Below are 26,749 nucleotides of genomic sequence, written 5' to 3' on the forward strand. Positions count from 1 at the left end.
TCGAAAATAAATTTGAATTCGTAATTATTAAACGCCGGCGGCTCACATGGCTTGCTGGTTAACATTCGAAGATACACAGTGGTGTGCTGCAGTTGAATTTTTGTGGGCGGTCGGCGGCCCATGTGGCGTCGCTGAGAGTGTTAACAGTATACATTAAAAATCTTATTCGCTTCCGTGCCATCGAAACGAATTCGTATAAAAAAACTCGCAACGCATGTCGTAGGTAATATATAATATTCCATTATATAATATTCCACTCGGAAATCATTACAATGTTTCATTTAATAAAAAAAAGAAACAACTAATACTTACAATCTTACGGGTATCGCCCAAATACAATATATGTTATTTAAGTTCAAAAAGAGTACAAATTTAGTTTCCGCTTTCTGGATTATCATCCTGTGAAGCATGACCACTTCTATTTTGGTGGGTTTCATCAGTGCTCCGTCCATTAGCATCGCCTTGACTTTGGCCTGGAATATTAAATGCTTCTGGGTTGCGCTGCACCATTCTCCTGACAGCGTTGACGACGGCCGCCTCGAACGAGCGACATGTTGGATTCCTTATGGTATTAGGATCAATAGGAAATGGACTTGTATCATCGTAATCGTCATTAACACCAGGTTCCGGCACGTACTCTGGGTGTAATACGAAAATGAAATCGTCCACTTCCGCGCTGTAGAATAAAAGAGTAAAAATTACCTGCTACAATAGTATCACTTGCTACAAGTAACTTATTCGTGAAATATAATTTTGTAAATACTACGGTGGGCGCTCCCTCACCGCGAGCTTTCGCCTTTAATGTAACGTCTGAGATTCGATTATACGGTCTCGTTGACCGACGAGCATTCGCCTGTAATGTAACATCCAAAATTCGATAAGGAGCATTACATAACAATATTGCCTCACTGACTGACGAGCATTCGCCTGCAATGTAACAATCTGATTCGATTTTGAGCATTAGGCTGCGATTCCACCAGAAATGTGCGAGGTACTTTCTCGCATGCAGGCACTCGCAGGCACTCACAGGCACTCGCAGGCACTCACAGGCACTCGCAGACACTCGCACGCACTCGCAGGCACTCCCAGGCGCTCGCACGCACTCGCAGACACTCACAGGCTCTCGCAGGTACTCAAAGGCGGGTTTCCCACGTGACTACGAATGTCCATTACGCCAATGACAATAGTGCGAAGACGGTCAAGCTATAATGTGCGACGACTTATTTTCACCAATTGTCTGTTGCGCGAAGATTTAAAAGCGCGAAAATAAACTAAATAAACTTTCGCGCTTTTAAACCTTCGCGCAGCTGAATATTCGTGAAAATAAGACGTCGCGCATTATAGCTTTCGCGCAACCGTCTTCGCACTACGGCGCAACAGCAATCCCAAATACAATCACAGGCACTTGCAAACACTCACAGGTAAGCGCAGGCACTAGCAAGCACTCGCAGGCACTCGCAGGCACTCGCAGGCACTCACAGGCACTCGCAGGCACTCGCAGGCAATCGCGGGCACTCGCAGGCACTCGCAGGCACTCGCAGGCACTCACAGGCACTCACAGGCACTCGAAGGCACTCACATGCACACGTAAGAATGTGTTATTACTACTTTTGATTTTCGGACCACCGTTCACATCGACGCTTGAAGTTGAAGTGTCAATTGCATGCAGTTGAAGTCTCGACATGCAGTCGAAATGCGTGAAACCGTTATCAACTGCAATCTTATAAAATTTCGAAACAGTTGGTAGATAAATCTCCATAAAAAGTTATCGATGGTGTCGATGATGGTTTGCTAAATATGATTAATGAGGGCGGTATATTGTGTGTTTATTATTCGATACCTAACTCTTTAACGCAGCTTAGTTAGGATTATAGTAAGCCTCAGTTCACAGCAATTTCATACGTTTATCGGAACCTTTATTTCCCCAAATTTTCAACACTTACGAAGACCTTTGCCTTAGCTTAAGTGAAGATCCGCGGTTAACTTTTGAGGGTAAATTGTTCTCATCGAACATCCAAAGCAACCATTGCAGTTTAATTCGTAAATTATGATAACCAGTTCATGTCTCCTTACTAATCTACAATTCCTAGTATAATAAACTTGCACCAGTCGGGGTAAACAGACCTTCGTGACTTTGAAATGGTTATGTGCAATAGTTGAAACTGCCTATTATCCAATCTTAAATTCATTCTAATCTCTCGGTGTTCTCTCGGGTGGTCGATATTCCTGTATTATTTTATAACCACCCCATTTTTATTAGTCTGCAATAGGGCCTCTCGCAGGTCTTAGATACATCTCTAACACTCCTCTCTGGAGACGCCGACCCCAATAAATTCACGAAACCAATAAGAAACGATAGCCAGCAAAGGAGACTTTTTTTATAAAGTTTCTCAAACAATAAATTCCGCTTCAAGTCGTAATAATTCATAGCACGAAATAATTCATCACTGGGCATTTCTATTTTAATTTGCACACTTTTGGCCTGATATGATAACAATAATTAGCTCTTAATACGGTTTGTGACGTTACAACAAAATAAAGCTCATACCGAGATCTTTCTACTGATATTTAACTTAACTCGATTCATCATACAGGGTAAAAATTAAATACAAAATTACAATAATATCGCTAAAAAGCCCAAACCTAGAGGTATTTGTGTTGCTATAATACAATAAAATAAAGTTTGTAATCAAACATACCTAGGGAAATATAATAATAGTACAACAACAGGGACAAATATTTACCTAATACGAACACAGCACATGTCATGATGTCTGTCCTGGACTTATTTCAGCGCTAGGCTGTCATACAATACAATTAAACTTATATTCAAACCACTCAATTGTTATACTTACATAACTACAATAAGTGGAATAAATAATTTGATATAAACATAAACAACGTGATAGTGCCGTTCCAGCAAGTAATTCCGCGGTGCATTCATGCAGCGAAAACAGCTCTTATTGAGGAACACACCTTAAACTCAGGCCACACAGACGCGGTACAGCGGGAAAGGGCGTACGGGGGCGGACATGCGGGAAGCGAACGCGTACCGGGGTAGTCCCACGCGTGGTTCGCGGCAGGACAGCGGTGCAAAGGCGGCCGGTATGACACAAAAGCAACCACATTTCATTTTCTACTTAGATTTAAAGAAAGCACCATATCGCTGTCGGATAGCGTTCGAGAAAAAAATCTGCTTTTATTCGCGTTATGGAAGCAAGCAAAAGAAATTTCAGTCAAATTAATACTGAAACTTAATGAAAACACACTCAAGAATTGTAAAAAATACCGACACAGAGGATACGGTTGACATACAGCATGATTGTAACACCCAAAATGTAGCAAACGATCGTTTCCATGAAGTGGGATTTAACAGACCAATTGATCCACAGGCAAGGATCGAGTTTGACATAAAAGTGGAAAAAATAAACGAAGAATTTAGATGTATTGGGCAAGTTTTAAAAAATTATGTTGGTGTTAGCAATATAAAACAAACTTGTTTCTGTTGTCTTGAGTAACTACTCAATTTCTTGGCGTAGCCAAATGCGGCATAGAAAAAAAAGGGCTTCTTCCAATCTCTAGAACAATCAAACAACCTTAATAACTTAAACACACTAACTAATAACTATACACTTACCATCACTTACTTAATTTCTATAGTATATTTTGTAATATATTTAATGGATAACATTTAATTTTTGTCATCGAAAAATTCTTTCACACTGTAATAGCACTTGTTTGTTTCCTAATAAATTTGCTAATATTTATTTACATTAATTCACTAACTGGAATAATATTGAAGATTTATTTTAAAAATATATTAAAAGCACTGAAAATGTTATATTTTGGACAGGTACCTTTAAATAAGGTAACCAAAGTATTTGAACACAGCACAGTTCACGACCTAATAAATAAATAGTAATGTAAAATGTTGTTATATATTAACGTAAAAATTTCGTAAAAAAAAAAAAAAATTACTATATTCAAACATTAAAGCCGTCTAAGGGTCGTATTCTAGAACTCTACTCAATGCTCAAGTTAGGACTTGAGTATGATTCAAAGCACTCGAAATCATACTCAAGTCATTGCCATTAGGGTCGTATTTCCAGTGCTTGAAATCATACTCAAGTCTGCTCAAATCCTGACTTGAGCATTGAGTAGAGTTCTGGAATACGACCCTTAGATCGATAACGGATCTCCAACAGCCTTGTTCTTGTTCCGTCAATGTGCGGGGCGTGGTGCGGTATCTAAAGTTAGGGAGGGGCGGAGAGTGTCCGTTCTCATTACTTATTTGTTGTCTGCTCTAATCTAGACTAGAATTGCTGTTGATATTTGTAAGTTTAAGTAGCTTTGATAGACTTTATTAGTGTTAGTTCATAGATAAATAAAAATGCTAAGTATTTCTAAATGCGTTTTATTTACATTTAAACATATTGTCACCATAGAGTGAAAATCTCAGTTGTACATTTTTACACATTTTTTTTTGCTATTACTACTTTAGCCTAATTGACTTGTAAAGCACTTGTTTAAATAATTTTGTTTAAATATATACAAACATATAAATAGTACTGCAGCATTAGACTGAGGTGTAATTTTAAACAAGCTATATTAATCTAAAAGGCAAATGCCTAACAAAATCAGCGAACTAAATTGAACACCACAATGTTTTTGCTTGCTTTCCGAAAATTGCATCCAAAACAAATACCAGGTTTTCACATCACGGCACATATCTACATACATATTAACAGCATCGACAATGTCTCCATTGTGTGTGGCATTACCACGCTAACTGTGTAAACCAAATTGTAAATGAGGCACGCACAGTAAATTAAGCTCTCTTCGAAAATTAAGTTTTCGTCACAATGTTGGAAACGGTCGCTTGAGATATGTGGGAGGCAGACCGACGCTAACTGCAAAAAGTGAAATTTTTTTTTATTTACAATGTGAACTACTAAAATATACTATTTTGAGAGTTTTTATAATTGTATGACGATTGATACTACTATTACGCGTGACTTACCTGAGAAGATGTTTTGTCGTAAAACTGTGAACTGATCAACATTTGCAGTTCTGGTATTGTAGCAGTATTGTTCAGGCTTTTAAGTATTATCTTATTACGGGTACTCAGCTCTTTAGACAGTCACTAGTGGTTTTTTTATGGAAACTTCATACACAAAGTATGGGTTTCCCCGTCACGTAAATTTCTGCGAGTATTCATAATGTTGTCAAAGTTGTGAAGAACATTTTCGCAATGATTAATTACCTCGAAAATATCCAACGACATATCACTTCAAATCATTTTGGTTTTTAAACGAGGCATTTTATTCATCGTAACTAACAAACTTTTAAATTTCAATCAATCATAAGAGGAACCAAGCGATATTTTGTATAAAACAAACGACTCAGACGTTGTTACATGAAGTATTATTTGAAATTGGTAACATTTAGTATAGTTACATTAGCGAGAGTTCGGGATTGAATATTTAGTGATTTGCTGTTCGCATACATACCATAAACACAAAATTACAAATACAACCACAGATTCTACTGGAAACACAAATATCACTCATGCAGTTCCAAGCTCTCGCTAATGTCACTACAGGTACATACCGTAAGTTAAAGTTGTAGCCTGGCGCCATCGAACTGAAGAGGTTATATAAAGGAGAGCGTAAATTGTCGGGATTGACCCTGGAGGGCGGGGAGATGTAGCCGTAGCGATCGACACACTTCACCGATGGACTTGGATTCGTGGGGTTCTCAATGCTTGGTAATTGCGGCAACGTCTATTAGAAATTCAAGATTTTAGCTAAATTATTTGCAATCTGAAATAATTATAGCAAGAAGTGTGGAATAGCCAAGTTACATACATTCATTAGGCCGTAGGGCCTAGGTAATAATAATGTCATTATGATCAAGTCCATTATACTTGTTTTGTTTTTTGTTTTTTTTTTATTTTACGTTATATTAAAACGATACTACTGCAATCACAATCACATTACGTGTCCCGGTAAACATAGGTCAGGTCAGTACATACCCCATCCATAAGGAGGCTGGCCATGGGCTTGATAACTTGCAGATGTCGGAGCACCTTTCCGGGCAAGGTTTGGAATAAAGCGCGCCCGACAGTACCCATTTCATTTACGTGAGCCTGTTGAACCAAAAGATATTTCGCATTTATTAAACAGTAAAGAAAGAGAAAGAAGAAATAATTGCTTATTCATTTCCTACAACATTAAATACTTTCAATCAATAAAAGGACATCATATGAAGTGCTTCCATTTAAAAATAGCTAAACAAAGCATAGCTTACAAGTTCGCTACATTGCGGAATGTTAAGAACTGTTAAAACATTTCTTAAAAACTTATGTTGTGACCTTTTTGTAGGATTATAAATTCATACTTGGGGCCAAAAAAATAACGTCACACATTTTCAGCATACACTTACCTGCAACTCAGGGTTGCGATCATATTCAGCAGTAAGTTCTTTGGCGTTCCTGATGAGCCAGGCGAGCACAGGCGGCTCGCGCCACCACGACCAACAGAGATTGGCGTACACGGTTATTAAATCTTTAACTTTATGTGCCGTCCTAGAACGTATCATAGTATATTATATACATATTTAAATAGAATAAATAAAAAGGTAGTAGGTTTACAGATGTCGACGTTAAAAAGAAAGTTAGTGCCGCTAGTGATTTTAACCAAGGACCATTTGGTACTCGATTGCTGTAGACAGAAGAAAATGATTACATAATTTAAAAGAGGAAAATAATGCATTAGCGTTAGCATTAACGTTTTACAATGGAAGTGACATAAAACAAACGTTGCCCATATACAGAGTTAAACGAGGACAAATTAATAATGAAGAAGTGGGTACCATAATAATATAGGTCTGAAGTCGCCACAGCTAAATTTTTGATATTATTCACAGTTTTCGGAAAATAAACGTTGTCAGCGCAATGAAACAAAAGGCACAAGTTATTATTGCACTAGAAGACAAATAAGAGTTTTAGAGAACGAAAAGTGACTGACATCGGAAACCGAGTGACACAATTCAAGTGACATTTGGCTGGCCACATTCGTCGAAACCATGGTTTGTGATATATAGGGTTTGGTAAAGTAGCTTTAGAAGTAGTAAGACGGAAGGGCGACGAGGTATAAAACAGATGTTGTTGGTCCAGTTTAAATAAAACAATGTGGCGAAAAATTAATACGGCTTAGACCAAATTATTGTTTTCGGATGACAGGGAGGAAAAAATGTTGTTCTGATAACTTTTCGCCTTCGCAAAACCTTACTGATTGTGAAGAGCACAGATGTGGAGTAAGTGATCACTTTGTTTATAACTGCTACCTGTACCCGTGTTACAGCATTGATAAGCACGTTACTCCATAACTTACGTTTTTTCAGCTATGGTAGTGAAAAGGGCATGATTTTTAACAGCATCGGTAATGGAGGAGCCACCGCACTCGACGAATTTCACGAATACCATCGGGAAAGCGCTCAGCGCATCCTTAAGAAGGCCATCCGCTACAGACAAATCCTCTAAAAATAATTTACACTTATTTAGAATCTTTGAAAATTAACAGAACTTATTATATAGCATGGATAGCATCAGGTTCAGAATGCCTCTAAATAAAAAATGACAAGTAACCAAGATAGATGAATATGTATTAAGACTGATGCGACTGAGGAAAGCGAATGATATTTGAATTAACTATTGTTTCATTTATAATTAACAAGTAAGTTCTTACCCTTATTCTTGTATGCCAAGTGGAAATGTGCCATGGCATTGGAATACTTGAAATTGAACATGTACTCAACGTGGCGGGCGTCAGACCAAACTGTTGTAGCGTCAATAAGCCACTGGTATTCCCTGGCTCTTATTGCCAGGGTGTCAATGATGAGTAAGACAGCCAAAGGGTCAAGCGGGTCCAACTGGAGCATAACTTTACATATTTCCAATGCAGTGCGATGGCAAGCTTTATTAGATAACAGATATAAGTACTTTAGTAATGCTACGTGGAATGCTCGATTTTCTAAGAATTTGTATTCCAGACGGGTATCAGGCTGAAAATAAAAACACAGATAAGCAGAAGAAAATATTTGTTTAATTTATTAAAAAAACAAGGTTGTTTTTAATGAATTCAAAATGTTATAACACGGCATCGCTGACCTTAATGCCCGCCTCCACTGCGATAAGGACATGAGCGGGAAATAGCTGAGCGGAGTGGAGTAAAATAGTTTTGTTCTTCCACTAGGAAAGAGTTTCACTGAAAATAGATATTTGCCTTCCATAGCCCAGCGGGCTAAGCGGAGTGAGCTGGGTCAGATGAGCAAGTTGTTTGCCTTCCATAGCGAGCTGGCTTAGCGGTGTAAGCAGGGAGGTGGAAAAGTAATAAATCAGCTTCGTTTTAAAACATAAACGCTATAAATTTTATTTCATCCTGTTTTCTACACCCTAATTAACCCTCTAATTTATTTATAATTCATCTCTGAATAAATTATGGGGATTAATGTATTGTAAGAAACTTGTAGTCTTAAAATATCGCAAATCGTTTTCCTTCTGAGCACATTAAGTCAATATATATTGCCTTTGTGGAGCCCGTTCAACACGACATAAAGACAGCGGACCCATCTTAATTCTCCGAGTCCATTTCGCTCACTCGTGAGGGTGGAAAGCCCTTCTAGGAAAATTACTGTTTGAAAGGAGTCCGTCCTTACCGCCTCGCAGTGGAAGGCGGACTTTAAATATGACTGTTGTTCTATGGCTCTAGAGATTCACATAACATTTCCTCAACTGAATCAATGTAACATCTGACAATATTAGGTCGACATTTATATTCCCCAATATTGAAAAGTAGTTTGTACGAATACGAATCAGGGGGTCTACTCCCGTTCTCCGACCGACATCCGTCGGACACAATTACTGTCAAATAAGTAATAATTGACCAAATCAAAAGACAATGTCAAGTATGAAGCTTCATTCGCATCATGCGTTCATTAAAAATAACAAGTACTTACATTCGCAAGGTTGAACTTTGGATGAGCAACATACTGGAAGCAAGCTACAGCTTGCTCAACGAGAGTGTTTGCCGCGTTGTAATCCTCCAACATGAAAAGACAATCCGCGTTCTGCAATTTTCATGTACGTTATTAAGGAGTAAGGTTTCGCCTAAATTGAAATTATCACTCTTCAGTCCATTTAACCCACAGCGTGTCCTGTTTACATTTATACTTCGTTTCCATTGACTTACAAATAAATGGACGTCGGGTCCGCGCTAAAGTGTCCGAACTTACAGGGCGTTAAAATCGTATACAGGGCGTCAATCACGCTTCGTTTGTTCGACTGACAGTGCGCTTGTCAATAATGCCGTATTGTGTAGTAAAACCTTGTAAAAATTACTCAACTAAAGTGAAAAAACAGGGTGGTATATCATATTTTCAGTTAAGTACTACATTGCGTTATCATAGTTATCATTTAAAAGTGTTATTTTATGCACTAGTATATATAGTATTCAATTTATATTTAAATTAATCGTAAATATAAATTACAAAAGCAATGAAAATAATCAAATAGCTAACTGTCTCTTTCCGACCCATTGCTTGCGTAAAAGACTGAATGAGACCCAACACGTCAATTTCAATTGTTTGAAAGACAAGCGTTTGAAATATTTAGAACAAAAATTTCATAGAGTCGCTTTGATGCTAATGTTATTACTAAAATATTTTTAATACATGTTAGTAATACTTTCAAATATTGTTGTACTCTTTCTACGGCTCGGGGTTACGAATCAGAAGACCGAAAATACATTTGCCCGAAATAACTTTTGCATGAATTTCCATAATCCCGAAAGTATTTTTTTAGATTTTTCGGGAGAAATATGTGTATGGCCTACATTTATTTCTCTCGTGAGTTTGGGTGTAATTTGTGGTTGTCTATATGTGTGCCCATGGCACCCGCGACACAGAGTTTCCCTAATGCGGGGCAATGTGTGCGTGATAATGTGTGCGCGTTATTATAATTATTATTATTAATTAGTGCCTAACTGTTTATTTTGGAAAGCGTTTCTCTTGCGAAATTAATATCGCGCATTTTAATTTTGTACTTATCTCACAACGGCAAATACCCTACTACCGTCATAGCCGTACTTTTTCATGCACTATATACATTTGCAAGAACTATGTTGACGGAAGCAACCGTCGTCAGTGATAAACCGTAATAATTATATTGAATCAATGTAAGCACTACGGCATATAGGAAAAGTGGTGACATTTTTGAGCGCAGTATAATTTCAGTACTATGCATGAACGGGTTAAGAAAATGGTAAGAAAAGAAAGGAAACCAGAGCTGATGCAAGCTTGATAAAAGACCATAATATTATAGCTTTGGTATGTGATTACATCAATGAGTGAACAAAAATACTGCATAATAATACAAATAGTAAATAAACCTTGATAGCCTAACGGTTTGCACTGTGGGCACTGGATGAAAAATTCCCGGGTTCGATACCAGTGGGATCAATTTAACAAATTAACGTTTCTAAATGGTTATGGTCTTGGTATTCTATTGTAAGACAATTACCTGGTTTGAAACTAGGAAACTCTCTGTACATACTCTCCATGAGTATCAGAGCAACAGAATCCCAGAGCAGAACCAATTTACAAAAGTTCATTTCCCAAATTGGTTCTACTGGGAATCGAACCTGGGACCAAGAACGATGGAATTTATTCTGGGGCATAACTCAGAACACCCAGGCCAAAACAACTTTCGAAAAATTCACATTTAGTTTTATCAACTATATTGAGCTGAATTTATACGGTTTTTAAAAAAATTCTCGAATAACTCGAGAAATCGTGTACGAGAATTCTCGAAAATCAAGAAAAAAAAAGTCAGACACCCTAGCTTGTATAAAATTCATCATTTACGTATAAAATTTATTTATAAATAATAAATGCTACTTCATTATACCTATGTTCAAGTAGTTTTCACTAGAAGCTACATATGGTGCATTTTGGTAAGTTTCCAATAGAAGCTGAATATGGTGTTTTTTTGCGCCTTTCAATTGTTGCAAGCAAAATAGGCAGTACTGCAATGACATTACAATTGAAATTCAACGTTTTAGCTTTTTATATTCCTTTGCATGTCACTACGTTTAAATAGGTTGACTTGGGACATTTTTTTCGTGGTTTTTGTGTTAGACCCGTCGTCCATTTATTTGTAAGTCAATGTTCGTTTCAATCCATTTTCAAAATATAAACAAACCAGTTTTTTTTTAATTTATTAAGGCTTTGGCAAAGCCATCGGCCTAAACATGAAGTTGTTTCTGTAAATATGACCGCCACAAAGAGGGTAGGTAATTTGAGGCGGCGTGCTTGGATTCCCGAGTCAATCCATTAAAATTCCTTAAAACGGGCTGATATGGGTATTCTAGTTCGAGATTCGTATAATTTCGCGTTTTAATCTTCGAATAAAGGCACAATAGCACTATCCTATTCCACTTTAAAGTAGATTTCACAAAATAATTGATAGTCAAAATAAAAACGACACTTTTCGCTCCAAAAGGTCCAGAGCGAATCCAAAACAAACAAGTCACTGACTGAACCGACCATAGACGGTTTAGTGATGGCCAATTGTAATGCCAAATACAAATCGATTAAGTAATTAAATGAAGTTTTCCCCACATAACCTACATAAGCACATTTAAAATTTCCGAAATATTAATTTTAAGTCCTCTTCAAATCCTTATCACTATAATATAGTGTATACTTATCACTTAGACACTCGTCCGAGAAAAACTTTAATTGAATGAACCGAATGTTTTTTTTTCGTATAGCACTATGCAACCATAGACAAGTCAAGGACGTATAAATGAAAATTAACCTCACCTTTGGGTTACCATTTTTCAAATACAATTTCACGATGCTACTCAAATAAATATTGTTGGAAAAAGTGATGAGATATCAAGTCGAAATCTCCGAAATACACGTAAAAGTGTTACATATTCGATTTATTGAGTGATTGCTTTAGAATTTTAACCAAACAGTTTTGTTTACTTTTTGTTGAAAATGGATTGGAACAGACTATAAGACTAACGGCATTTTTTTTATTAAAAAAATAAGTGCACATTTCACTTCCATCTAAGCTGATGGAAAGTGACGATGAAACATGCACACCTTAATAATGCTTATTCACTCCAGCCTTGAAAAGGTCCAAGTTATAACGTTCAGGGAACAAGTCTGTAGGCAGGAAATTCCACTCCATAGCCATTCGCCATATAAATGTAGAAGCGAAACGCTTCGTGCGAATTCTTACAAACAGATGAGCAATATTCACAACATAGAGGCGGAACCCCAGCCTACGCTTGGTCCCCCGATGATGGAAAGGCGAAATTAATTCGTGCTATACCTCGCACACTCTCCATGATATAGCCTGTAGAATACCGATAAGCAGGCAACTTTACGGCGGCGTTCAAGGCTTTGCGAAGGCTTCGCCTCTACTAATTCTGAGGGTCGTATTCTAGAACTCTACTCAATGCTCAAGTCAGGATTTGAGTATGATTCAAAGCACTAGAAATCATACTCAAGTCCTTCCCATTAGGGTCGTATTTCCAGTGACATTACACAAGCTGCACTCCGGATTGTGGAAAGATGGTGCAGGGCATACGAACTATCGGTAAACCCAACAAACACGGAACCAGTAATATTCACAAACAAAAGACTACTGGATAACTACCTACTACCCAAACTCTTCAGTGCAGAACTACAGTTATCAACCGAAGTCAAGTACCTGGGGGTAATACTGGACAACAAGTTGAAGTGGAACAAGCATCTGGACAACAAAATTAAAAAAGCTACTATCACCTTCTGGCAGTGCCATAGAATGGTGGGTAAACAATGGGAACTTTCACCCAAGATAACACTATGGCTCTACAGAGCGGTGATAAAACCCATGATCAGTTACGGCGCGATAGTATGGTGGCCACGAACCAAACTGACGACCGCAACCGACAAGCTGGACAAATTCCAAAGACTCGCTTGCATGGCGACGACCGGCTGCATGAGGACAACTCCAACTGTGGCCCTCGAAGCGATGCTGGACCTGCGACCCCTCCCAATGTTCATCAGACAGGAAGCGGCGTCAACAGCAGTGCGTCTAAACAGAGCCGGCCTTTGGAACCACATGAGGACCCTACACACAGAAATCCTCTAAGACTGTCAATGAGGAACCGCTGCTGGAGGCGGCTGTGGATGGGATCCCAAAACAACATCTTTGTAAAAAAATGCAAGATACAAATCTTTGAAGAACCCAACCAAGGACTGAACCCCCGAGGGGTCCGCGTCTTCACTGATGTATCTAAAACAAATTCAGGAACAGGTACTGGGGTATTCTCAGAAGACCTCAATATCAAGATATCAACACCACTTGGTGATCACAACACAGTATTCCAGGCTGACTGCATGGGCATCAAGTTGGCTAAGAATCACTTCATTCGAATACTCTTCGACAGTATGTCAGACATAAACTCAGGGCTCATTTATGAATGCCATCAAGCACTTATGGAGGTATGTATACAAAACCATGTAACTGTACAGTGGATTAAAGGACACAGCGGCTCACGTGGCAATGATGCAGCAGATGAACTAGCCAGAAAAGTGTCGGAGACGGACGCTGTAGAACCAGAACCCAAAATGTTCCTCCCCTACCAATGGTCCAGAACAACTATACACACAGGTACAAAATCTTCACATAATAACACATGGACTACCCTTACGGTTTGTAGACAGGCGTGAAGCACTCCCTACGCTCAATGCCAGTCTATCTCGAATATTTATTAAACTCAAAAGGCAAGAGCTTCGCACTCTAACTGCCGCCATAACAGGTCATGGTCCATACAATAAACACCTTTTCAAATTAGGTATCACAGACAGCCCTCTAAGCAGAGCGTGCATGGAGATGGAGGAAACGGCTGCGCACATCCTACTACAGTGCTCCGGCGTGGCCAACTACAGGAGTACCTTGGAGTGCCAAGGTCGCTCCCCGAAGTCTTCAGCAAACCGAGGAGGCTGCTGAGATTCCTGGAGAAGCTTGGGTGGCACGAGTAGGACCCTGCACCCACCACACGCAAAATAGGCGCCTTGACGTCGAGTTGCGGACACCAGCCCGTTACACCAAGTACCAAGATCAACTAAACCAATCACTATTGATAAGTTTTTCAATTATTTTCGCTATGAGAGAAGTAATCATACTAGAAAAGACACTATGCGTCAGACGTTTCTCGTCTGTGCACTATGCATATAATTTATAGGAAACACCCAGAAACAATCAGCCGGCTAAACAAGTTACTCAGTTTGACATTTTCTAAGGTGTATCCTTACAGTTTTGCTTTTAACGTAAATCGTCCACTAGTAAAATGTCTTAATGAGACACTTTGTATACTAAGGTAGTAATCAAATAGCGGGCATCCTTTTGAGACTAAAACGTAAATGGTCATAAATTTTGGAAAAAATATTTTTTGCAGTTTCAAAAGGATCCATATAGTAAAATTTATATGGCTTCATGTACAGAGCACAACCTTAACATACGTCAGGATTTTATACATATGGTCTGACACGTAATCTAACCTCGATAAGTTCCTCAACATGTAAGTTTCTTTGAGCATCTTGAGCAGTTAGAATCACTTGCTGCATTCTCTGTTCCAAGGTGAGCAAGGATTCCTTACGCATGCGCTGGTACTGACGACTGTGGTCGAATGTAAAGTACGTTACATTGTTGTCACGATGATGTATCGACATTGAAATTGCTGAAACCAAGAAATATCAACAATTCTGTATTTGTTTGCTTTTGGATTGACATTTTTGAAATACATTATCCGAATTTATTATAATTTGTCTTTCAAAGACTTGACAGTAAGCACACAATCAATACAAAAAATACTTTTTTTAATGACTACGCACCGAGTCTCTTAAAATTTAAAGGCATATCTTCCATATGCACAAGGACAGCCTTCTTCAATAAGACCAGCTTTTCGGGAGTGGGCCTGCGTCTGTAAAATAATAAATGGTATTGTATTATAAAATCTTACAGGGTGGTACGACTGACAAAGCCGAAAACTGTGAAGTCTTAAATAACGAAGAAAGTTTTCTTGCTCTAAATGTAATAGTTTCTGAGTTATTCAATGACAGATTTCCTTGAAAAGACTGTGTTGTCAACCCTAAATCACAAAATCAACAGCTGTTTGAGGGCAACTACTGGGAGGTATTCAGGGCAAAAAACTTTGTACTTTTAATAGGTCGTTAACCTCCATCGTTGATCAGCAAATGATACCCCATCAGTAGCATCCTTTGATCAATCATCATGTGAATGATGATTAATTATGCGGATATTTTATTACATCGCGAGTAATTAACACCTCCTAAATTCCGGGATTACCGGTCCGATATTTGTTTAGCAAAAAATGCACCCCTCATAGAATTAATGATATGCTACAATGCACAGTTTAGAATCATAATGTCTCCCAAAGCACCCACTGCGTCTGCGTCATAAGACTCAACTAAATTAAGTAAACACGTTCTACAACACGCGACAAGTACTCAATTTACAATAGTCCCCGTAACCCTTAATCTGGCCCTTATGTAAAATCATAGTAAAAAAACTCCCACAAAAAATTTGCCGTGTTGCCTTGAAATCCCTTTCTAGAGTGCACTTGTTTATTTATTTATTTTTGGTAACATTATCGGGAAATAGTTTTTTTTTTGTATTAGTCTATTTTTCAATGTATTTGGAAATACTTTTAATTTATACTAGATGAATTTACTAACTGCAATACGAAGAGTTCATTGTAATCAGTTCAACATTTCAAACTAATAATAATTATTATTAACCAATTGACCAATGCAAACATTACCTGCGGTTTTCTCCTGGGGTAGGTCCAAACATACGCTTTATTTCTTTGGCAGGGTCCAAGTATTTTTTCTGGACTGAAAAAGTAGTTACGGAAAGAGGCAATGTCTCATCTTCTGGTGCAGCAGCAGGCTCTGGAGTACCCAACATTGCATTCACCTCTAAGACACATTTTTCAACTTCATCCATCTAAAATACAAACTACACTGTTACTAATACAAGTTATACGAAATAAATGCAACCCTTTATGGGGTTTCAAATACAAAAGTTAATTTAAGTCTAGGGATTTTAAAACAGTTTGATGTTCCAAGTTCATTTTTCATTTAGTGGCATGCGCGCTTATGAGTAACCATTATTGTATTATGTATTATGTGACCTTATTAGTTGGTATGATGTGCATCAGAATACGAACCAGCGCCAAAAAGCCTCGTGCTGGAGCAAACCCAATTTAAAAAATACGTAAGTAAGTAAATAAGTAGTGGTTTGAAAACTAAATATGGGGGAAATAATAATTTGGGCCCTGCACCATATTTTGCTTTTCATGAAGTATTACTCGTATATTGTAGCAAGTAATAAATATCTTATATTCTATCAAATAACCTTTAATTGAAGGGCTCTACAGGTCTTAACTAATGCACTCAACCATGTGTACTATTTGTTTGCCCATTTGGTACAATTTTGTTCAATACTCTCTTCAAAACTTCTGCCCTAATTTTCACTTTTGAATACTCTTCAGACTATATGGAAGATACAGTGCAATGATAATCAACGGGACACTTCAAACCCATAAATTACTTTCTTTTTTTCAATCCTATATACTTCTTTAATCAAACAAAATGATTTCTATAAAATTCCTCAACATGAGATGAGAAGCCAAACTTGCCTCTTCAACTGCATCTTTGAAACTATTTCCAGTTCGAGTGTCTGCCTTCTTTGACTTTTTCTTCTTTTTCTTTTTGTTTAAATCTTCAACTGGGTAAGCAGCAGCTTCATCTAATGATTCATCTTTTTGTTCATATTGATCTTGCTCTGATTCTCCATCTGAGATTGCAAACTAAAAATCCAAAGAAACTATTAAGCTCTCTTAGATATTGTGCATTCATTTACTATCTTTATTTTGGTTAGCTCAGCTCGCAATGCAAATATATGTTTTCTCATGTTGCAAAGCTCAATGAGTAACTCAAGGAGGCTCAAGGAGTGGAATCTAATGTCAAAATATAAACACTCGCAAGTTATATACAGACTAATATACATATTTGTCAATTTCATTCTAATTTGTATTTAGCTATGTTTTACAATATGCATCCTAGCCAATGCAAGCAAGAGGAGAAGAAGACGTCATTATATGTCTTCAAATCATAAACAGAATTTCTAGCAATGTCTTCCTTTAATGTATACAATAAATACAACAAATAATAATAAATAAGGCCAATGAGTTCCAAAATTCACAATCGGAATATAATGACTATCAAAACAGTAATCTATTTAAGGTCAATCAAAGCAAATGTTTTCGCTGGGGCTATAACTTTTATTATTATTACTAAATATGCATATTATTATAAGTCACTGAGCCTACCCTACCCTACTATAACCTACAAATAATGTACAAAACAAATTAAACATACACAAAGGCAAACATGTGGCTGGCTACATACAGAAATCTATATACTAAAATAACATAAAACAAAAAGCATCATAGTTTTGATTTTGTTATAAGTTATGAACTAGTTTAAGAATCTCCACTTTATCACAAACACCAAAGGGAAGTGTTTTGCAATCACTTGTATAGTAGAGCTGGCAAACATTTGAACATTTGAAAATTAATATGGTGAATAGACTACATAGTTAGTAGTCTAATCCTCAAACGTTAACTTACGGAAACTTGTAGTTTTGATAATAAAAATTGTTGAAATAGTTGAAAATACATGATAGGAAACAGGTTTTGTAAGTTTGGAATGCACGGCGTTAGGTTGTCGCGACAAAATTTTAAAAATAACGTAAACAATGTTGTAAAAAAACATTTTTAAAAACAAATGTTAAAAAACAGGTTTTGTAGGTTCGGAACGCACGGCATTTGATTGTCAAGCCAAAATTTTATAAATAATGCAAAATAAACATTTTTGGAAAAAAAAGGAGGAACAAAATGCCACACATGATAAACAAGACAAAATGTTTAATTATTCTGCATTATTTCTGAAATTTATCGCAATGTTTAAAAAAGCTTAAATCAATGAGTAATTTATTGCACATTTGACATTTAAGACAATTATATTTAATGTGGTATGCTTTTATTTTCGACAAATAATATTTGTTGCAATAAAAACCTAAAGAAAATTGTACTTATTGACAAAATTATTGTTCCCTCTTCCCCCTCCAACTCCCTAAATTCGACTGTCGGTATTGTACAGTAGAGGTGAGAAATAGCAGGTTTTAGCTGAATGGAAACTTTAGCAGGTTTCTAGTACCAATAACGGTTTCTGAAACTAATTATTATCAGTAGCTGCTTTTTCGGCCATATTTGATTTCAATGAGTCACTTAATAAATGTGCAGTCAGTGTAATGAGTTACGCTTTTGCTATTGCTACAGTTTAAAGTATGTTCAACATAGTTAGCGGTAGAGAGTTGACAATGAACTTCCTTCATATTTTATCCAGGCTTAGGAAGCCATTAGTAAATTATTACTTAATACATATATCTAAGTATTTTTTGTGTAGGTATGCCTTTAAATTGCCCATGCTTGATTTGTAGCTGTACAGCTCACCGCACATTAGACATTTTCCTTTTTTATTTATACTGTCTTTGGTAAAATAGTACTCACAACATACTGCAATTGGCGTGAGACGCCATTATTTTTGGTAAAATTTCAATACAAATTATTTACAATATACATATATCCATACTACACACTAATTTGAAATATTTACAGTTTATAAACCCCTCGCACTTATGAACTTAATTATAAAAACAATTTTATTTGTTTCAGAAACAACTTTTTTATATTTTATAATCATTTTATAATAAGACACAACTTCACACATGTAACAGTCAACATCAATTCAATGAGATTGATTGATATACTTACATGATATTATTTATAACTAATTCATGACTAATTGCACTTAAATTTAAAGACAATAACCACACAACAAGATGCGAGTGAAACAAAGAATGCATTGCTTCCGTTTATACTCATGTACTGGGCAGTTGACGCGACTTGACTTCAATATGAACTAAATTTTACTAAGCTTTATAATACTGTCAAATCAAAATATACTCTCAGGTCTGTATATGAAAAGTGACCCATATTTAAGGTCCAGTTAGTAACCAGTTACTTGGACGGAACTAAAACCCAAAAGCCGCAACTGACCGATAGCTAGTTTCAGATTCTGTTTACGTTCTGAAATGCTCACCACTATTGTACAGTTCTACCGCAACACAACTTGTAAGTCAATAAAAAAGTTTAAAAAACCAAGTCACTTACCCCCTCGACAGCAAACGCTGAGCCAGTACGTTTAGCGTAATGCGGCACAAATTCCTCATCAGAATCACCCTCTGGAGGTGGCAGCTCATTACCCCCATACACTTTGCGAAAATGGCGTGCCGACATGGTTCTACAATTTAAAGAATCTACTCAATTCGAACACCAAACTCAAAGCTAGCGAGGAAAGTCATTGAAGGAAACTATTGATATAACTTGAGTAGAGAATATTTCATAACGTACCAGGATGTTCAGACAGAAAACGTAAACGTAGATAACTGGGAATACTATAGATGCAATAAACTCTTATGCTGCACCGCGAGATGCACATCGCATTTGGAGGTGATTAAAACATCAATCAATACACAGCGCCAAAAACACAATTGGCTATTTAGACGAGATAATAAATCGTCACCAATCATCACGGCAACCAAGAGACACAGAATAAGATTCACAAACAAAAGTTAATGACTATAAAGCATCATGTAGCAAAGATTCATCTCACCTCTATCTCACCTGGTAACAAGCAGCAAACCCCGTAACCAAAATTTTTGTTGGTGTACAGTAAAATTGATTTTTAGTTGTACTTTGATATAAAAACGAAAGAATGAATGATTCATTATTATTATGATTTTTGGCTTGGATACAAGTTCTTTGATCCATATTTCCATTTAGTTTTCGGGACCCTAAATAAATATTTCCAAGTTTGTTTTTAATGTATGTATGAACATACACACTTGTAGAATTGTAAAAAGAACTTTGGGTTTTTTAAATAGTATTTTCATGTTTTTCTCACTAGTTCGTTTGCTAATAAACGACGATGAATTTCGAACACGGCTAGATATTTCTTTTAAAATGCTTTCATACCATTTGCTTTTCAGATCTCTAACTTTTCCATAATGTTGTCTTAATTTTAATTAAAAATATTAAATCTTTTATCGTATTTTTTCTTTTTTTCAGGAATGAACGAAAATGAAACCAGAAACTAGAGGTGAGCACAAAGAGCACTGAAATCAGAGATAGAAAAAACTGCTCAATAAAACGTTTAATGTTAAAGTTAAAACGTTGTATTTTGTGAGCGTGATCATAAAAGTACTAACATCCACTAAACGTTTGTGTGTTTGAAGACCGCAGATTTGTTTAAAAACTTTTAAACCCATAGACTTTTAAGTAAAACAGATAGTCAACTGATTTGAGAGTCACTGGCAGTGGTGTCAGATCAGGGCGATTTTTCCCATATAGATTGGGACTTGACACATGAGCACGTTGTGCAAAATGAAATTGCTAGTATTGAACGAGAAACGCTTACAACTTAAAATTTTTAGCATGCTTGTGTGCATAAATTAATAAGCAAACTTTTAATGCGCTTTTCGTTTAAACGCCCATGTTGAGAAAATCGAAAGTTGTAACTTATATTAAATAGCAGGTACACAGCAGTGATTTCAGTGATTGTATAGTGGATTTTAAATTTGGGTGGTCAGGCAAAATGTAAAATAGTTATATCTCGTATTCGGCTCCTCGTCGTCGTAGAAGTCACAGCGGTCCTCTGCACATATGCACTATTTTTTGGAGCTCCAAAATGTCCAGCGTTAATAAGCAGATACCAAAACAACACAAATAGTACAGAATAAAAATGACATGGTTAGGGATTTCCTTTGTCGTGAAAATGCATGAAGATAAAGACCCCAGGCAAGCACGTAGTCCAGACAGTTCTGGTGAACGGCTTCTCGACACAAAATGGAGGTGAAATTATATTGCAATTCGGTGATATACACTCGTTTGCAAAAAAACGGGCACCTAAGTAAATTAGGGTATTTGTCAGTCACCTGCAGTAAATTTTATTTAACTTAACTAGTGTCCTCAGAATCTTAGAAATGAATAATGCAGAAAATGGTTTGAGCAAATTTTTTCTATTAATTTCGATCAAATAAACGAGAAAAATGTCGTTCTAGTGCCAGTGGTCAGTAGAATACTACCTACTTGTTAAGTGAAATAAAAATTAAAAGATGTTTGTTTTTTTAAGTTATGTAAAGGAAAATGGTAACAATTTAATAATGAGTGTGGTCTTCTCTTGCCAAAATCACAGCTTATATTCTTCTAGGCATGCTTTCGAGGATATTGCTTATGACCTTTAGTGGAATATGTTCCTTGGATGTAGAAACATGTGCTATATTGGTAAAGAGCACCCCCAAATACCAAGAAAACGATACCAAGTTGCCATTATTTGAAAAATCGAGCCCGCCATCTTAGATTTAGAAATAAGTGCCAGATTCCTAATGAGCACCCCCAAATACCTCCGAAATGATACCCATATCACAGATAATACAATACTATACTAGTACCCATTTTGTATTTATTAAAAAAGTCATGTCCGCCATTTTGGATTTAGAAATAAGTGCTATATTCGTAATCAGCACCCCCATTTACCTCGAAAACGATACCCAACATGCCATTATATGAAAAATCGTTCCCGCCATCTTGGATTTAGAAATAAGTGCTGTATTCGTAATAAGCACCCCAAATACTTCGAAAATTATACCAATATTGCCATTATTTGAATATCGTGCCCGCCATCTTGGATTTAGAAATAAGTGCTATATTCGTAATGAGCACCCCCAAGTCCATCGTAAATGATACCAATATCGCATTTATTTGTAAAGTCATGTGCGCTATCTTGGATTTAGAAATAAGTGCCATATTCGTAATGAAAAACTCCAAATACCTCGAAAACGATAACCAATTTACGTAGTCACGGTGTGTTTTGGGCAGTGGTTGGAAAAAGTATTCTGGAGTGCTCATTACGAATATAGCACTTATTTCTCAATGGAAGATGGCGGACACGATTTTTCAAATAAATGCAATATGGGTATCATTTTTGAGGTATTTGGGGAAGCTCCTTGCGAATATGGCACTCATTTCCTAATCGAAGATGGCGGGCACGATTTTTCAAATAATGGCAACTTGGGTATCGTTTTCGTGGTATTTGGGGGTGCTCATTACCATTATAGCACTTGTTGTTAAATCGAAGATAGCGGACATGATTTTTCAAATAAGAGCAATTTGGGTATCATTTTCGAGGTATTTGTGGGTGCTCATTACCAATAAGGCACTTATTTCTAAATCCAAATTGGCGGGCACGACTTCTTAAATAATGGCAAGCTGGGTATCGTTTTCGGGGTATTTGGGGGTGCTCATTACGAATATAGTACTTATATCTAAATCCAAGATGGCGGACACGACTTTTCAAATAAATGCAATATGGGTATCAATTTCGAGGTGTTTGGGGGTGCTCATTACAAATATGGCACTCATTTGTAAATCTGAAATGACTGGCTCGGTTTTCTGAATATTGGCAAGTTGGGAATCGTTTTCGAGGTATTTGGGGGTGCTCATTAAGAATATATTACTTATTTTTAAATGCAAGATGGCGGACACGATTTTTCGGATTATGGCAAGTTGTGTATCGCTTTCTAGGTATTTGGAATTGCTCATTACGAATACAGCGCCCATTTCTAAATCCAAGATGGTGAGCACGATTTTTCGAATAATAGCAAGTTAGGTATCGTTTTCCAGGTATTTGGGGGTGCTCATTACGAATATAGTATTTATTTCTAATCATAGATGGCGTACATGACTTGTCAATTAAAATAATATGAGTACCATTTTAGAGGTATTTCGGAGTGCTCATTAAGAAAATGGCATTTATTTCTAAATCCAAGATGGCAGACACGACAATTCAAATAAAAACAATAGGAGTATTCGTAATGAGCACCCCCAAATACCTCGAAGACGATACTCAACTTGCCATTATTTGAAAAATCGTGCCCGCCATCTTGGATTTAGAAATAAGTGCTATATATATTCGGCTGGTATCCTGAGAGGGAGACCGTACGGAGGAGTGGCAATTTTGTGGCGTAGGCAGGTTTTCAGTGAGGTATTAGTGGTTGAGTGCAATAATCCTCGTATAAGTGCCATAAAGGTAAAGGTCGGTGACAGTGTTTTCCTGTTATTTAGTGTCTACATGCCAAATGATTCGCTGGCTAATTTACCGGAATTCACGCAGTGTTTTAGTGAGGTATGTGCCATTGCAGAAAATAGTTCGGTTGAGGCAATATACGTTTTTGGAAGACTTTAATGCCAACCCTAGTAAATTGTTTGGTAGGGAGCTGACTAGTATGTGTATTGACCAACATTGGACTTGTGCCGACATAGAAATGATAGATAAAAACACAGACACCTTTGCATTTGTTTGTGATGCAACTGGGTCAACTTCATGGATCGATCACTGTGTGGTGAGTTGTGCTGCCATGCAAACACTTAAAAGTATCAAGGTAAAATACAACACATACTGGTCAGATCACTTACCACTTATTGTTGAATGCAATTTAAAACAAATTATATGTAAAGTTAATTATGATACAAATAGAATGAAATGTAATAATGTGACATGGGGTAATAGAAATAATGAGCAGATACATAAATATAGTAAGTACTGTAATGAAAAACTTAAATTAATTGACATACCATTTGAATTTGGAAATTGTAATTATAATATTTGCAAAAATGAAGAACATAAAAATACATTAAATGTACTTTATTTGGACATAATTAAAATATTGAGTGACGCAGCTATTTATAGTAGTGAATGTAACACTAGTAGTAAATTTCACAAAGCACGTGTGATAGGATGGAATTGTCATGTACGTGAAGCACACGGGGAGGCCAGGCTTAAATTTCAAAATTGGGTTTGGCATAACAAACCAAAATCTGGTATATTATATAATGAAATGTGTCAATCTAGAAAAATATTTAAAAGTAGATTAAAATGGTGTCAAAAGCATGAAGAGCAAATACGAATGGACATCATAACTGAGCACCGCTCTTGTAATAACTTCAGTGCCTTTTGGAAAGCAACAAATAAGTTGAATGTTAAGCCTGGTCTGCCTGTCAGTGTCGGGGGTGTCAGTGATTGTACTCAGATTGCAGATTTGTTTAAGGAGCATTTTAAGGTGAGCTCTTCATTGGGATCATCAAGTACAGTGATCGATGCTGAGCCCGTCCTGGCCGGTGAACTATATCATGTCTCAGTTGAACAAGTTTCAGAAATAGTCAGAAAAATGGAAAGAGGCAAGTCACCAGGTCACGATGGCCTCAGCATCGAGCACTTAAAATTTGCAGGAGTACATCTGCCACGTGTCCTCTCGATGTTTTTTAATTTATGTTTTAGTCACTCACACTTGCCTCAGGATTTGATGAGGACTATTGTTGTGCCAATTTTGAAAAACAAAACTGGAGACTTGTCGGACAAATGTAATTACAGGCCCATATCGTTAGCTACAGTGGTGGCTAAGGTGCTGGATAGTGTGCTGGACTCAGAACTAGACAAGCATTTAAACATCCATGACGCTCAGTTCGGTTTTAGAAAGGGCCTATCAACTGAAACTGCAATTCTGGGTTTAAAGCACACTGTGCAGTACTATATGCATGCTTCCTTGACCTTTCAAAGGCATTTGACCTTGTGTCTTATGATAAGTTGTGGGAAAAGATGGCAGGCACAGGCGTGCATGCGCAGGTGCAGCGTCTCTTCCAGTACTGGTATGCCAATCAGGTAAACAATGTGAGATGGGGAGGCAGTTTTTCTGGTGATTACGGGTTGGAGTGCGGGGTGAGACAAAGTGGTCTGAGCTCTCCGAAGCTTTTCAACCTTTACATCAACGACCTGATCGTGGAGCTCAGCAATGAGCATGTTGGCTGCACGGTTGATAGTGTTTTTATAAACAACATCAGCTACGCAGACGACATGGCGCTGCTGTGCCCTTCGGTGGGGGCTCTCAGGAGACTGCTGAGCATCTGTGAGAGGTATGCTGGCAAATATGGGTTGGTGTATAATTGTAGAAAAAGTGTGTACATGGTCTTTAAGGCCGCCGGTAAAGGTCCTGAATCAGTACCATTAATTAAACTTAATGATGTTAATCTGACACGTGTGTATAGTTTTAAATATCTTGGGCATTATATTACCGACGACCTTAATGACCATGAGGACATTGAAAGGGAACGTAGGGCATTGGCGATCAGAAGTAATATGTTGGCACGTAGGTTTGCTCGTTGCAGTAGGCAAGTAAAAATTACACTCTTCAAAGCCTACTGCCAATCTTTTTATACGAGCAGCCTGTGGTTCAATTAATAATAATAATAATAATAATAACACACACACTCAACATAGCCCCGCACTAGGGAAACCCTGTGTCGCGGGTGCCATGGACACACATATAGACAACCACGAATTACACCCAAACTCACGAGAGAAACAAATGTAGGTCATACAAATATTTCTCCCGGCCCGGGAATCGAACCTGGGACCTCTGCGTGGCAGTCCGGCATGGTAACCGTTAGGCCACAGAGGCTGTTTATATTGTTTAGTTAGGCAGAGGCAATTATACTAAAAGATCGCTCAGTGCCCTACGGGTCCAGTACAATAATGGGTTTAGAGTGTTGATGGGGCTGCCTCGTTTCTGCAGTGCATCTACCATGTTTGCAGAGGCGCGGGTGGATGATTTCTACGCCATCATCCGTAAAAGAACAGCCTCACTGCTCAGCAGACTACGGGGCAGCGCCAACAGCATTCTAAAGGTCATACCTGACCGATATAACTTGCCTGTAATGAAGTCTTTCATTCGGGTCCTGATCAAGTAGTCTCATGTTAGTATATTTGGTTGGGATGCGAGTGAAAGAATTGACATGTATTTTTATTTTATTATTTTTTCTTTGTCACTAACATAGTTTTTAAGTTGATTTTGGTAAGATACTAACACTAATGGACCATATTATGTTGTTCTCTGAATAAATAATTATATTATTATTATTATTATTATATTATATTCGTAATGAGCCTCCCCAAATACCTCGAAAAGGATACCCATATTGCATTTTTTTAAATCGTTTCCGCCATATTGAATTTACCAATAAGTGCTATATTCGTAATGAGCACCCCCAAATACCTCGAAAACGATACCCAACTTGCCATTATTGGAAAAATCGTGCCCGCCATCTTGGATTTAGAAATAAGTGCTATATTCGTAATGAGCACACCCAAATACCTCGAAAATGATACCCATTTCGCATTTTTTGAAAAATCGTGTCCGCCATCTTGCTTTTACAAATAAGTGCTATATTCGTAATGAGCACCCCCAACTATCTCTAAAATGATACCCAACTTGCCATTATTGGAAAAATCGTGCCTGCCATCTTGCATTTACAAATAAGTGGTATATTCGTAATGAGCACCCCCAAATACCTCGAAAACGATACCCATAATGCATTTTTTTGAAAAATCGTGTCCGCCATCTTGGATTTAAATATACATGCTATGTTCG

At 37.2% G+C, this 26,749-nt stretch overlaps 2 protein-coding genes across 2 annotated transcripts; one reads left to right on the forward strand and one right to left on the reverse strand.

Annotated features, from left to right (window-relative positions):
* Positions 1–329: 329 nt before the first annotated feature.
* LOC113228763 (transcription factor 25) lies at positions 330–19,505 on the reverse strand. Its single transcript, XM_026462138.1, has 12 exons — positions 19,380–19,505; positions 16,782–16,952; positions 15,903–16,087; positions 14,953–15,041; positions 14,620–14,798; positions 9,019–9,129; positions 7,749–8,064; positions 7,395–7,539; positions 6,445–6,586; positions 6,035–6,148; positions 5,611–5,783; positions 330–676 (listed from the first exon to the last, which is right to left on the reverse strand). Exons 1-12 carry the CDS (start codon positions 19,503–19,505, stop codon positions 373–375), a joined length of 2,055 nt encoding a protein of 684 aa, XP_026317923.1. The 3' UTR covers positions 330–372.
* Positions 19,506–24,921: 5,416 nt separating this feature from the next.
* Positions 24,922–26,069, forward strand: LOC113225991. Its single transcript, XM_026458490.1, has 2 exons — positions 24,922–25,453; positions 25,801–26,069. Exons 1-2 carry the CDS (start codon positions 24,922–24,924, stop codon positions 26,067–26,069), a joined length of 801 nt encoding a protein of 266 aa, XP_026314275.1.
* The last annotated feature ends 680 nt before the right edge of the window (positions 26,070–26,749 follow it).

This window comes from Hyposmocoma kahamanoa, unplaced genomic scaffold (assembly GCF_003589595.1).
Source record: "Hyposmocoma kahamanoa isolate Upper Pololo Valley unplaced genomic scaffold, ASM358959v1 100021, whole genome shotgun sequence".
Lineage (NCBI taxonomy): Eukaryota > Metazoa > Arthropoda > Insecta > Lepidoptera > Cosmopterigidae > Hyposmocoma > Hyposmocoma kahamanoa.

Coding starts and splice junctions, on each gene's coding strand:
- LOC113228763 (XM_026462138.1), bottom strand. CDS start 19,505: ATGTCGGCACGCCATTTTCGCAAAGTGTATGGGGGTAATGAGCTGCCA. Junction 16,953..19,379: donor CAGCGTTTGCTGTCGAGGGG/GTAAGTGACTTG, acceptor TTGGATTTTTAG/TTTGCAATCTCAGATGGAGA. Junction 677..5,610: donor GGCTACAACTTTAACTTACG/GTATGTACCTGT, acceptor TTTATTCTACAG/CGCGGAAGTGGACGATTTCA.
- LOC113225991 (XM_026458490.1), top strand. CDS start 24,922: ATGGCAGGCACAGGCGTGCATGCGCAGGTGCAGCGTCTCTTCCAGTAC. Junction 25,454..25,800: donor TAGGGCATTGGCGATCAGAA/GTAATATGTTGG, acceptor TTGTTTAGTTAG/GCAGAGGCAATTATACTAAA.